Source organism: Chinchilla lanigera, unplaced genomic scaffold (genome assembly GCF_000276665.1).
Source record: "Chinchilla lanigera isolate Chin_1 unplaced genomic scaffold, ChiLan1.0 scaffold00033, whole genome shotgun sequence".
In the NCBI taxonomy this organism is placed as follows: Eukaryota; Metazoa; Chordata; class Mammalia; order Rodentia; family Chinchillidae; genus Chinchilla; species Chinchilla lanigera.
In genome coordinates this window covers 4103862-4118047 of record NW_004955434.1, presented here as the reverse complement: position 1 = coordinate 4118047, position 14186 = coordinate 4103862, and the positions used below count along the sequence as shown (strand labels likewise).

At 37.0% G+C, this 14186-nt stretch overlaps 1 protein-coding gene across 5 annotated transcripts in view; it reads left to right on the top strand.

The window, feature by feature from the left end:
* The window catches only part of Pip5k1b (phosphatidylinositol-4-phosphate 5-kinase, type I, beta), a 294854-nt gene that overhangs the window by 197025 nt on the left and 83643 nt on the right, over positions 1-14186 (top strand). For 4 of the 5 annotated variants that reach the window (XM_005388578.2, XM_013516346.1, XM_013516347.1 and 1 more), the window contains exons 8-12: positions 792-1003; positions 2662-2745; positions 2862-2910; positions 5862-5946; positions 12832-12987. In XM_005388578.2, coding sequence (XP_005388635.1) covers positions 792-1003; positions 2662-2745; positions 2862-2910; positions 5862-5946; positions 12832-12987 — 586 coding nt within the window. The remainder of the gene's footprint in view (positions 1-791; positions 1004-2661; positions 2746-2861; positions 2911-5861; positions 5947-12831; positions 12988-14186) is intronic. The other variant, XM_013516348.1, reaches the window with a different exon arrangement.

Genomic DNA, 14186 nt, shown 5'->3' with positions numbered 1-14186 from the left:
GTTTTTTATTTGAGGCATTTCTCTCTTTTGTCTGGTTACATCCAAATGTTTTGAATTCCTTCACCTCCGCACTGTCTGCTGAGTGGGTAATTAAGTGTTAAATCCTATTCTTAGTTGAGATTATCTAGTTTTAAAGGACTTGCTACAGGGAACTGAATGGCAACTCTGAAAGATAGGCTTTGAAAAACAGACCACTAAACTCAGCAAAATTAGGATTTTTGAAACAGATGCGAGGCAAAAACACATCACAACTGGGTCTTCATGCTGAGGAGGGTAAAAGTTTGCAGACTATTGCTTGTTAGTTTCCCTACTTTGGTGCTTATTAAGAGTAGATGCCGGAGTCGACCCCTTGGGGCTCTGTCACTTATATGCTGACTATGTCATTTAGCAGATTACATCCCTTTGCCTCAATTTTTTTCACCTGTAAAATACAGACAATAATAATGCCTAGTTCATGGAACTGTTTTAAGGACTGAATTCAAGTGAAGTACTTTATACCTGGCACATAGGAAGGGTTCAATAAACATGCTAGATTCATAGAACATCAAGAGAAGATATATTTGCTTTAGATTTGCCTAAAAATCTCATCTTGCAGTCAGTGTGACAGTCCTTCCTGCCTGTAACCTAATAATGATATCAAGTGTTTTCATTTTAGATTTTCCAATCTCTGTCACTCCACAGCAGGTATACAGGAGAAGTATGTCTGCATATCTAGAGTCCTCCGGTTCTAGGCACATGAGACTTATAAGCCATTTAGGTTGAGTGGCCTCCTGGTTGTCTTTCTTCCTCAGGTGCTAGAAAGCTTCAAGATCATGGACTACAGCCTTTTGCTAGGAATCCACATCTTAGACCATTCCCTTAAGGACAAAGAAGAGGAGTCCTCACAAAACGTGCCTGATGCAAAGCGTCCTGGGATGCAGAAAGTCCTCTACTCAACAGCCATGGAATCCATCCAGGGTCCGGGAAAATCTGGAGATGGAATCATTGCAGAGAATGCAGACACGTAAGCATAGTCACACACCCGTCCTGATTACCCGCCTCACTGGGTAGTTACCTGCAGTCCCATCCCTTTTATGGGGGCACCTGGGAATAGAGTTCTAGTTGGTGCCAAAATGAATTAAGCCAGCCTTCACATGCATATGGATAACCAGATGGGGGCAGTTTCCTGAGTCATTGTTATCCTTTCACCTACATGGTTTCTTTTCTCAGAGGGCTCCTTTTGTTTTCACAATGGCTGAAAATATTTTCACCCCATATACTACATATTCAAAACATCTACTGTAAGAGGGAAGAATACACTTTGGATTTGAATAAATGTATAGCTAAGCAAATACAAGATGGGAATGATGTCCACAATTCAGAGCTTTTTATCTACATGAAGGGGTTCTGTTGATTTAGTCCTGCACCCTGGCAGATGTGGTCTCGCATCTCAGCCAGATGTAATAGTAGCTGCAGAATTAATTTGTGTGTAGAAAGTGCATATTAACAACAGAAACAGTTGCAACCAGTGAAAATCACTGATAATGTGAATTGCATCACGTATGCACACAAGCTGAGCAAGGGGACTAAAGGAAGAGATTATTTCCTGTAGCCATAAGCGCCTGCCCTTTAGGATTCCCTAACAGCGACTAGACCACAGGCATCTTTCATTTTTATAAAGAAAATTAACACACACTAAACTTTTTCTAATCCTGGCTTAAAATGCCAACTAAATGTTCAATAATCCATTGAACAAAGTAATCTATATATGTATAATGAAGTACTACATAGCTATTAAAAATCACATTGCTCCAAATATGAAGAAATGGTTATCATTTAGCAAGTAAAAAAAATTAGGTTATAAAACATGATAAATAACCTTCTTTGTAAATTAATACACACACCCACATATTAGAAAAAGGAACCAAATGTTAATTCGTATTGCCGTGGAAATAGAATTTTTGTATATTCTCCTCAATGTGCTTTTTTATCTTATTTTATTTTATTTTATTTTATTTTTTGTCTTTTTGAGGCAGGGTCTCACTATGCAGTTCAGGCTGGCCCAGAGCTCACTTTGTAACCCAGGCTGGCCTCGAACTCACAACGATCCTCCTGCCTCAGCCCCCCAAGTGCTGGGATTACACACGTGCGCCACCACACCCGGCTGTGCTTTTATTTTTATTTCATAAAAATATCACAGTAATCATCTTATTCTGTCAGAAAAAAAGGTATCACATTTCAAAGCAATATCTCATAGTGCTCTAAAACTTTTCATTCACAGTTTAGAAATGGAAATAATTTTAAGATTGAGTTCTTCCCATCCACCTCTCCTAGTTGACGGCTCTGATGTTAGTTATTCTCTTCTGGAGGGAAGCACATGATTCTGGATTCTCAGAAAGGCTAATTAACTCACACAAAAATTAAGAAAGAAAGATAGTGAATGGGGACATTTCCCAGACTTCTTCGAGATTTTTTTTCATGTAGCCTTGCTGAAACAAGGCCTTAAAAAATTGGTTTAAGATCAGTTGTTCCTCTCCACTGAAATCTTTAGTAAAAGGCAAAAGATTTATAGGCTCTGAAGAGAAACCAGAGTTTGGAGATATTTATTTTCAGTTTATTTACTTAAAATGATTTTTAACTTTTCATACTTATAAAATGTGTTCTTTTATGTCCTGTCAACAGAATGGGAGGCATTCCAGCTAAAAGCCATAAGGGAGAAAAATTGCTTTTATTTATGGGCATTATTGACATTCTACAATCATATAGGTGAGAAATTTTGAGAAATGATTTTTTATTTCAAAAAGAGTCTAAACATGTTTTAGAAAATTCAGCAAATGTGAATGGTTTTGCATTCTTACTGCTAATTTTCCATTTATATTCAGGTTAATGAAGAAGTTAGAACATTCCTGGAAAGCTCTTGTATATGATGGGGTAAGTGACTCCTGTTTCTTGTTAGACTGCATGTCTTCTGATTTCTCAGAGACTTCTGAGTGTGTTTGGGAGACTGCACCCCTGACCTTTCAGAGAGGAGCAAAGTTTTTTATAACCCAGAATCTCAGACTAGCACGTTGGTTCAGATCTGAGAACATGAAACACATAAATTTGAGGAGCTATTCAAACAGATGACATCCAGCTTCCTGGCCATGTGACAGCCCAGACAGTAAAGTGGTGGTTGTTTCAGAGTAAAATGCAAAGACCTCAATTATGAGATACTGGAGAGAAAAAATAGGACTCTTCTCAAAGGCACTGGGAAGATTGAGACTGTCAAAGTGAAGTTATTTAGGGACCTGGCTTTGACGACAGGAACACTGGATTTGAACTTCACTATCTGAGTGACCTGGGTACGCACATGCATATGATGTGGCCTCTCTTAAGCTGGTTTCTCACCAGTAGCCTGGGGATAGACACACAACCTGCCCAATGTGAGGATAAAATGCAATAATGCATGTTAGTATGCATCATGATGCCTGCCACATAAGAAGGACATGCACAGTGAAAATGTTTGTTGGTGTGAATGTACATGTTTATAGACTTGGACATTTATACATGCCGGCTGATGTGAAGGTGTCATAGAGTTACATCATACATTTACTTAGGGAAAAATCAAATATCAAAGTGAAGTCTGCCTCTGTCTCCTCTCTCTCTCTCTCTCTCTCTCTCTCTCTCTCTCTCTCTCTCACACACATACACACACACACACATTCACATGTACAAGTATCTAGATGTTAGATTTCAACCTCCTGCTGGCAACAGAATAGTTATTGACTTAAGCTTCCCTCAGTTAATGACTGCATATGGCACTTCCAAAGAATATAATGGTCCAGAATTTGATCCCACATTTTCTTTTAAGATGTTTGCAGATACTTTCCTTTTAAAGAGGATAAATTATAGATGTTGTTCTTCTCCTTCCTGGAAAAGAACATACATTTTTCAGTTTTGTGGAAGACTGTTAATAATCTTGCAGCTTGAAAGATCTGTAGTTTGTCCATGGGCTAAGGGCTGACCTCTGTCACAATGCACTTTTAAACAAGAGGCTCACAAATTTGGTTCTAAGATGTAACCACAAGCTTATTCAGATGAAAGACTTGTGTGGCTGGGGATATAGCTCAGTGGCATGAGCGCTTGCCTGGCAAGCCTGAGGTCATGAGTTTGATTCCTGGTACCAAAAAAAAAATAGAGAAATTCAAAATGGTGAGTTAATTTTAGTTTCACTTCCTGCTGAGAAAGGTAAAGACAGCCTAGCACCTTGAACATGGAAGGGAGAAAGAACAAACATGCCTGCTTCTGCATCATTCCCCCGCTGTTTGCTGACACAGCTTCCAACCCCTGTTACCTGGTGAGATTTCTGGGGCTGGGGATATAGCTCAGCAGTATAAGCATTTGCCTGGCAAGCCTGAAGTCATGAGTTCAATTTCCAGTACCAAAAAAAAAAAAGCTGGTGAGATTTCTGATCTCAGTGGCCCAGTCCTGGGCTGGCCAGATGCTTCTATGCGGCCCTAACTTTGTCCATTTAAAACACATCTTCTCTTTTTTATTTGTTCATTTTTTAAGAAAATCTCCATGCTAATTATATATTTGTGACATCATAAGCATAATCGAGATTTTTGTTTGTTTATAAATATGACCCTTACATAGACAGTGTTTCTTCATATTAGAGAATAAGAATGGAACTCCTTTACACTAGGCCTCAGTCTTCTACAGATACTCCTTGCATCCTGCTGATAGTGCTAAATTACTGTACTTGTTGTGAGAAGGTGTCCACTTCAGGCAGAAACTGCCAGCACCCTGGGAAGAATGCATATTACACTAAGCATGTTGTACCAGGGGTAAATGTTGTGCCACATCACAGCCTTACCAAGAGACTAGAGGATCCTCAGAACATGCCAAAAAGGGGCCGTGATACTGTTCCTTTCTCATGTGCTGATTATGCTGCTAGAACACCCTGTTTCACAGAGGAAGAAACTGAGGCCCTGAGTCTCTAGCTGTTCCTGGGATCACGCAACCTTTTAAAGTTAGAGCTCACGCTAAAACCAGGTCTCCTAGCTTTTGTGGGGGCTTTCCCCCCATCCTCACTGTTGATACTTTGTAGCATCTAAAATTAAATTTTTAGAAATTGACCTGTTAAAATCCGTAACCTGAACTGAAAATGGAGTGGTATGCATACAAGCAAATTTCCAGAAATGTACAGCTTAGAGAGCCAATAATTGATTATGAATGAACAGAAGCAATCCATTCATTCATCTATTCCCTTTCTTAGATTTGTAGTAAAATGACCCTATGGTGTTAGAGTCCTGCCAAGCCTGAGAGAAGAGTTAACATTTCGCTCCTGTTTGATCAGTAGATAATTTGGTGTCACATCGGTTAGCCCTGTCTCCTAGGAATCCTCCTAGTGTTCATTCATCTTGTCACTTGGAGGTGAAGCCAGAACACTTTGGCTGAAGTGTCGTTCTTACATTAGAGTTGTTCTGTTTATTTATGGCCCTGATTTTTATCCATGGCTAAGAGCACTACCCTCCTTTCCAAATGACACTGGAAGCACTGGCTACCTGTAAAAACAGAATGTAGAAGCCCCTCTGGGGACCCAGTGTTGTGATTAAACGTCAGCTCTCTGATGTATGTAGCGGAGTCCTTTGGCCATCAATCCTCTGTCCCCTAAAGCTCCAGTATATGTTGAGCATCTAGAACCTTTGTTTGGATTGAGTTTGTGCTCTCCTCCCCAGACCAGGCTCCGGGGCCCCACAGGACACAGGAGCTTTCTCTTTCTAGCCTGTGGGTACTTTGGCCAGAACAGTAGCCAGCAGAGAACCACTTATAGAGATTTTGCTTCTAACTTGAATGAACTCTCAAAAGATAATCCTGTGATCCTTGATTTATCTTTTCAGGACACTGTTTCAGTTCATAGACCAAGTTTTTATGCAGACAGATTTCTAAAGTTTATGAATTCCAGAGTTTTCAAGAAAATTCAAGGTAAGATTAGTACGAAAATTTCTTATAGTACTTAGCTGCTGACTTTACTCTCTGTAAAATTTTTATTGGAAGAGTTGAAACTTTTTTTCCCTACATTAGTAATCATTTAGTAATTATGGTTATGTACCCTAATCAGGTATTTATTGACATAATAATCATTAGCCCTGGTCTTTGGTGAAAAAACTAGTATGTGTGTATGTTCAACCATGTAATATATTGGTTAAATATATTATAGTATAGTCAAATAATGGAATTGTATGCAACCAGTGGAAATGTATTAGATGTACAGTTAGTCACATAAGTATAGATTTACTTACATGAGTGTGGTTATCAGTCTGTGTACCTTAAATGCACAGCAGAATTCTAATGAGACATGTAAAGCTATGAAAGTAGTTATCCCTATGGAACATTCTCCAGGATAGACCATGGAGGCCACAAACCAGGTCTTGGTGAATTAAAAATATTAAAATCATATGAAATACCCTTTTCATCACAGTGGGATGAATCAATAAAAAAATGAAATCTGGAAAACTTACAAATATGTGAAAATTAAACAACATACTCTTAAACTACTGATAGGTTAAAGAAATCGCAGGGGATATAGAAGAACTCAGAGACAAATGAAAATGCCCATGCCAGCAATTTATGGGATCCTGCAAAGGCAGTGCTCCAAGAGAAATTTATAGAGATAAAGAAGTTTGTTTAAAAAAGCAGACCTGGGGGTGGTGATGCATGCCTGTAATCCCAGCACTTGGGAGGCTGAGGCAGGAGGATCGTTGCGAGTTTGAGGCCAGCCTGGGCTACAGAGTGAGTTCAAGACTCTGTCTTAAAAAGACAAAAATAAGTAAATAAAAAAGAAGAAAAATATCAAATCAACATCCTAACTTCAAACCTTCAGTGATTAAAAAAAGAAAAGCAAACTAAGCCAATGTTAATAATATATATTTCAAGTCAAAGGATTATGTGGGATTTTATTTTTCCTTATGTTGATATTTATTAAAATTTCTACAGTGAATATATGAGATAGATATATATATAGTAAGTTTTTAAACTGTGTGAAAAGGATAAAATAACTATTATACACATATTTTTATGTTCTCATTGTCTATTCTGTGGCCCAGTTTTATAGCCCAAAACATAATTTTGCCACCCACAAAAACTGTAAAAGTAGAATGTTCATGTTTTGTATTTACATAGAACAAATTTTCCTACAGTATTTATTGGTGTTTGAAAGATACAAACAAAACAGTGACAATTACTCAGTACCCCACAACCTTGAGCTATTGGGCACTAATATTTTTATGTACTTCCTACCAATCTTTATTTCTGTGCTTTATGAATTCTTATAAAACTGTTCACTAGCAGATCATAGGTCAGTGACAAGAGTGAATGCTTAGCATGCATGAGGTTCCAGATTCAGTCTTCAGAACTGAAAAGAAAAACCAGTAACATAATGATTTATAGTTTTAGCTATATGTCCTGTTTTTCACATAGCATGCCATGAATAGTTTCCCACATCCTTGAAGAGCCTACCAAAACATCATTTAAAATTGTAATACATTAAAATTATGTGGGTGTGCCGTAATCCATTTTACCACTCTTTCAGTATTTGGCAGTTATGTAGTTTCTCCTTTTCTACCTAATATTTTTATGAACGTAATTTCAGATAAATGCTGCATCTCAATTAGGGCTTGTTTACTCGGAACAGAGTCCAAGAAGGAATGATAGGGTACTAAACTGCGCACAACTGCCAGAAGAGACTGCACCGCTGAAGGCTCCCATGGGTCTGTCTTCTACCAGCCCTCAGCCAGCACATGCTTTTTAAAATTATGCTACTCTGATAAGTAAAAAAATATTATCTGATCATTTCATTTTGCATTTCTTGAGTACTGGTAGGGCTCAAGCATTCCTCGTGCTTGATAGCCATTTATAATGCCTTTGAGAATTGACCTTCATAACATTTGACCATTTATATTGGGTGTTATTTTTCCACATGAGTTATAGGAACTCCACATATTAAAGAAATAATCCCCCTTTTACCTCATTATCCTGAGAAAGATATTTTTTGCTCTTGACTATCTTTGGCATATTAAAACTGCTGTCAGGTTGAGACCACTATAAATTAAATTCTCTGTCTATGGTTTGTTGCAGCTTTTTGTTTCCTTTTTAGTTTTTCGCCTAAGATGAACCATAAAGTTATATTTATTCAGACTGCAAGCCTGTGTAAATACCAGCTGTGGTTCAGATTTTCAAGGTTTTCCACCTCCTTTAACCTTATGCCAGGGGAGCAAACATAAGCTTCCTTGCAGGAAACTAGTAGGTTCATAAAGGATATGCTCTTTACTGTCCAGCCTTGGGGAAAGTCCTCCAAGGACTCCACATCTTGGGAGGTTTTGTTTTTCTTAGTAGCATATAAATTAAATGTATACTCAGTGTTTTCTTCAGTTCTAAAAGCATAGCATGTGCTCCACATTTTCCTAGTTTGTATGCTTGTCGTGTTTTTAAGGTAACAAGTCTTACTTCTTGAGCAGTACATTTATTGAATTTTTTTCATTTTTTGATTTCATTGCCCAGTTTTTACAAGTTTTGTCAAAATATAATTCCACATACCACAAAAAGAACTTCTAGAATGTACAGTTTTGTAGTTCTTAATATGTTCACTGGGTTATACAGTCATCACCACTATCTAATTTTAGAGCATTTTTATTACCCTAAAAGGAAACCCCAGAGCTATAGTAATCCATTACAGGGGCTGGGGATTTAGCTCAGCGGCAAAGCGCCTGCCTGCCAAGAGCAAGGTCGTGAGTTCGGTTCCCGGTACCAGAGAAAAACCAAAAAAAAAAAAAAAAAAACAAAGTAATCCATTACCACTCCCCACTCTCCCACCCATGGAAACTACTCATTTATTTCCTGTCTCCATGCTCTTACCAATATGAACCATGTAATGTGTGACCTTTTGTGTTAACATTTCTCACTTAACAAGTGTTTTCAATATTTATCCATACTATAGTCTGTGTCAGTACTTTATTTTTTATTGCTGAATAATATTCCATTGTATAGAGACAACATATTTTATCCATTGTCAGTTGATGGATGCTTAACTATTTCTATTTGTTAGCTATTATAACTAATACTGCTATGAACATTCATGTACAAAGTTTTGTGCAGATATGTATTGTTATTTCTCTTGTGTACAACCTAGAGTAGAATTTTTGGGCCAGAAGATAACTCTGTAAAATTTTCAGGAACTGCCCAGACTCTCTTCCAAAGATGCTGCACCATTTTACAGCACCACCAGCAATCTCTGAGGGTTACAATTTCTTTCTACCCTCATTAATGTATGTTACTATCTTTCAGTTTAGCCATCCTAATGGGTATGAAGTACTGTAGTATCTCATTGTGGGTCTGAAGTTTAGTTTTCTAATTCCTGATGATGTTGAATACCTTGTTATGTGCTTATTGGCAATTTACACCTTTCTTTGGAAAAATGTTTTTTCAAATCTTTTGTCTATCTTTAGTTGAGTCATTTATCTTTCTGTTGTTGAGTTGTAAGAGTTCTTTAAGTATTCTGAGCATGAGTCTGTTATTAGATATACAACTTACAAATATTTTTTCCTTGTTATGCATTTTCTATTTACTTTTTTGATAGTATGGTTTGAAGCACAAAAATTCTTAATTTTAATGCAGTCCAGTTTTTTCTTTTGTCACTGATTTTTTTTGTGTCATTTAGGAAAGCACTGCCTAACCCAATGTCATGAAGACTTATTTCCACGTTTTCTTTTAAGAGTTCTATAGATTTACCTCTTCTGTTGGGTCTACGATTCATTATGATTTAATATTTTGTGTATGGTGTGAGGTTGGGTTTGTTCACTTTTCTGTATGTGTGTCTTCAGTGTCCCACCACCACTTGTTGAAGAGCCTATTCTCCCCCACCATTGAACTACCCTAGTACCCTTGCAGGAAATCAATTGACTACATTTATGAGGATTTATTTCCGAGCTTTTGATTCTATTCCATTAATCAATATGCCTACTCTAATGCCAGTACCCTACTGTCCAGATTATTTTAGTTTTGTATTGTAAATTTTGTAATTAAGAAGTGTGATTCTTTTACCTATCCTCTTTCAGATTGTTCAGGCAATTTTGGATTTTGAGGCCCCTGTATTTCCATTTGAATTTTATAACTACCTGGTCAATTTCTATAATAAAGAAAGCATTTTGGTTTTTGTTAAATCTGTAGATTATTCTGGAAAGTATTACCATCTTAACAATATTATGTCTTCTATCCCATGAATGTGGGGTATCTTTATTTTATTTAGGACTTCATTAATTTCTTTCAACTCTAGCTTTCAGTGTATAAATTTCCATTCTTTTATTCCTAAGTATTTCATTTTTTAAATATTATTATAAATGGAATTTTTTCTATGCCAAATCATTTTTATGCCTATTTTATCCCTTAAAGAACTTTAAGGAATCAGATAAATGTTTACCCATATTATTTTTTTATAGATTTTTAATTTTTTTCACTAATCCATGTGATAGTTATTTTGATGATAAAGTATGGTAGATCTAACCTTGTTTTCTTCCAAGTATTTAACTATTTACCCAATACATTGTACGGTGTAAAGTTTTTCCCATTTTTAACCTGAGCATGTATTCGATCACTTTTTCCTAGATATAATGATAATGCTTGTCCTCCTGCCACAGTGGAAAAAAATTATTCCCATCTACTTGCCTTGCTTTTTCTTTCTTAACATTTGTCAGGATCTAGTATACTGTATGTTCTACTTCTCCATCTTATAGATTGCACTTATATATCTTAAATACTATCTCTTATTGGACTCTATGCTCACAGATATAGAAGAAGAATATATTACATCTACTATATAAACTTTGTTATCAATGAAGGACTTTGTGACATGTATGCTGTCTTGTCTTCTCCTTAATGTCCACAATAAATCCCTTTAGAGAATTCTTCCACATCTAGATAGCTTTAGCTCTCACCCTTTCTTAATGAAAGGTAGCAGACAGACTGCTATAGCAGAAGCCAGTGCATGCATGTTTATTCAGACTGCACTCTGAGATGGTCACTGTTAATAGAATAGAGAATTAAATAAACCGTGACTTATTTAGCCCACTTAAGTTATCATTAAAATAAATTTTGGTCAGTTTTTAGACATTCAGAATCTCTCAAAGAAAAGTAAAATCTAGTTTTACTTTTTGTTTGTTTGTTTTGTTTTGTTTTTTCTTTTCAGTACTGGGGATTGAACCCAGGGCCATCTCACTAAGCTGTAGCCCTGGGCCTTTATATTTTATCTTTTGAGACAGGATTTTGCTAAATCACCCAGGGCTAGGCTTCAGTTTTCATTTCTTCTGCCTTAGCCTCCCTGAAAGCTGGTATTACCAGCTACCATGCCCATCTTAAAGGGCCTGCCTGACAAGCGCAAGGTCATGAGTTTGATTCCTGGTACCAAAAAAAAGCATTAGGCTCATCTTAGTTTTATTCTACACACACACACACACACACACACACACACACACTTTAACCAGAAAATGGAATGCTAACAGGTTAGAAAATGAACCACTGATTAGGCAACTGAATAAAACAAAACAGATCCATGGAATTCACGCTGTCTAGCTCTGTGACCTGGAGCTAGTCAGTCTTTCTAATCTTGGTTGCTTGACCTTTAAAAGGAGAAACTTTCCTCAGACAGTTGGATACTTTGAGATGTACAGTGTGAATGCTGCCTTCCAAGGCAATGCACACAATTTATGAATGATGACAATATTATTATAATTATAAGGTTACCCAGGGGACATATAAACCTTCTCATCTCAGTAAGCAGAGCGAATGCCCTTTATTCTTCCCTCATTTGTGAATCCCAAAGTCCTTCTCCAATTAAGTTCTTGCAAGCTGCCCATGGGCAGGCCCCAGATGAGCAGTGCAGTCTACACTCTGAAATCCCCAAAGCTAATCACAGTTATTCTAATGCATTTGCTGACAGCTTATCCTTTTATGCTAACCTCCGAAGGAGAAGAGATATTGCCAGAAACAAGCTTAAGGAAAGCATAAATAAGCCTCAACTTCCCTCTCCCTTTCCAGTTTCCTCCAAGCAGATTCTTTAACAATATTAAGCCAAGAAGAATTATGGCAATGAAAAGTGCATCTAAGTGGGGATGGTCCAGCTGCAGCTTCCTTTGTACCCTATGTGAAGTCACAGCCTTAGCAAGCACGTTAGGATGCCCAAGCTCATGTTCGTGGGTTCAGGTTCCCAACACACTCACGAGTTGGAGAATGCCACTTGGACAAAAATGGGGAGTGAATTACACATCTGATGTAATCTGACCTAGAAAAGATACTGAGTAGGAAATTTCAGTGGAAATTCACAGAAAGAAAAATCCAACCAGAAGTACTTTAGCTGAGTGGGGCAACATGTGTATAAGGTTAAGCACTGGCATGTTTAGAAATTCCCAGCCTCCAGTTAATAAAACTGGGGTCATGAGAACTCTCCATACTTTACCATCTGCATTTACCAATTCACCCAGATGCTCCCAGCACTGGAAAAACACTGTTCGAAGGAGAAAAAATAATTCTTTGGTAAGAAAACATGTGGCATTCACCTCAAATAAGACTTTATTTCAAATTCTGGGAACTTCAACTCTAATTTATGCCGGGATATTTTTAAGCCATGTCATTTTGGACAAATAATATGGCCAAAATACAATTTCATCTCCGTATGTATATATGCATGCTTTCTATATATAAAGGCTTTTTCCTTCTACTCAGATAGTAAGATGTTAAATAATAAATAAAATATTAATTTTTAAATGTGCATGTGGTTTTATAAGTATTTTCTTTTGTCTTTCCTTTTTCCTTTCTGTCTAGCTTTGAAAGCCTCACCTTCTAAGAAATGGTGCAATTCCATCGCTGCCTTAAAGGCAACTTCCCAGGAGATTGTGTCCTCAGTTAGCCAGGAGTGGAAGGATGAGAAGCATGACTTGCTGACTGAAGGACAAAGTTTTAGCAGCCTCGATGAAGAAGGTACAGATAAGATACTTCAGTAATAAAGAAAAATCCATGGTTTACTTATAAAACTTATATAACTTCAGAGTAGAAAAATTAGAAAGTATTCTCAGATAGTAATCTATTAAAGTTTTAAAGGCTACATATAGTATACTATAGTTCATGTAAACTTTAAATACCATTATAAACAATACATTTATGATTGATGATAGAAATTATGTAATACTGAAATATTCCAAAAAAATCTATGATCCTACTACCTGATAATATTAAATACTAACATTTTAACTCCTAACCTTATTCTGTGCACATATAAATATACACATAAATGTCACAAGTTTCTTCTTCAATTAGTTAGATCTTCTTTAATGAATTTGAAATTTCACAATATTCTTCTTGCTACACTTGAATACTGTACATCTCTTTTGTTAGATTTATTCCGTGCATAGATACAGAAATTGATTCATGTAGGTTTTAAAAAGTAGTACCATTTTAAGAACTGGATGGTCAGGCTGTTTGTTGCTGCTACATAGACCCCACACTCCACTTTTTTCATGCTTTTGAGTGGGGCTGGCTAGTACTTCTGATGAATCGAAGTGTTGACTGTGGACAGCCTCTTCTTGTCCTGATTTTAAAGGGAATGCTTGTAATGTTTCATGTTGAGAAAAACCTTTGCTAGAGTTAGTGCCCATAGTCAGGTCAAGGAAGCTCTCTTTTTATGGCTAGTTTGCTAAAACTTTATATGAAGAATGAGTACTGAATCCTTTCAATGCACGTCTCTAACTACTCTAATTTCTGAGTTGATCATTTGGTTTTTCTCTTCCAGTCCAATAAGTAGAAGTGTCCCTTTAGATTTTTCTAGCAGTATATTCTCTGGAGAATCCCAGCGTTTCCTAAAAAAGATCTTCAACTTCCTGTAGAAGGCAAGATCTCTTGGAGGGGTTTTCTTTTTTCAACTGAAACCTTAGAATCGGGTGTTATTCCCATCCACTTCTGCAGCATTCATCTACCAGTGCTATATTGGGTTTCTTTCTTTCTCGTCTTCCCATAAACCAACTTGTATCCAGAGTTAGCAGTTTCAGTGGAAGCGTTAATGACTCGCTCTTGGCCCTCTCTGCACCGAAGCCCCAGTTCCTGAAACATATTTATCGCCATCCCCTAAGCTACACTGCCTTGGCTTTTCCCCCATCATACTAACCTGGTTTTCTGAGCACGCA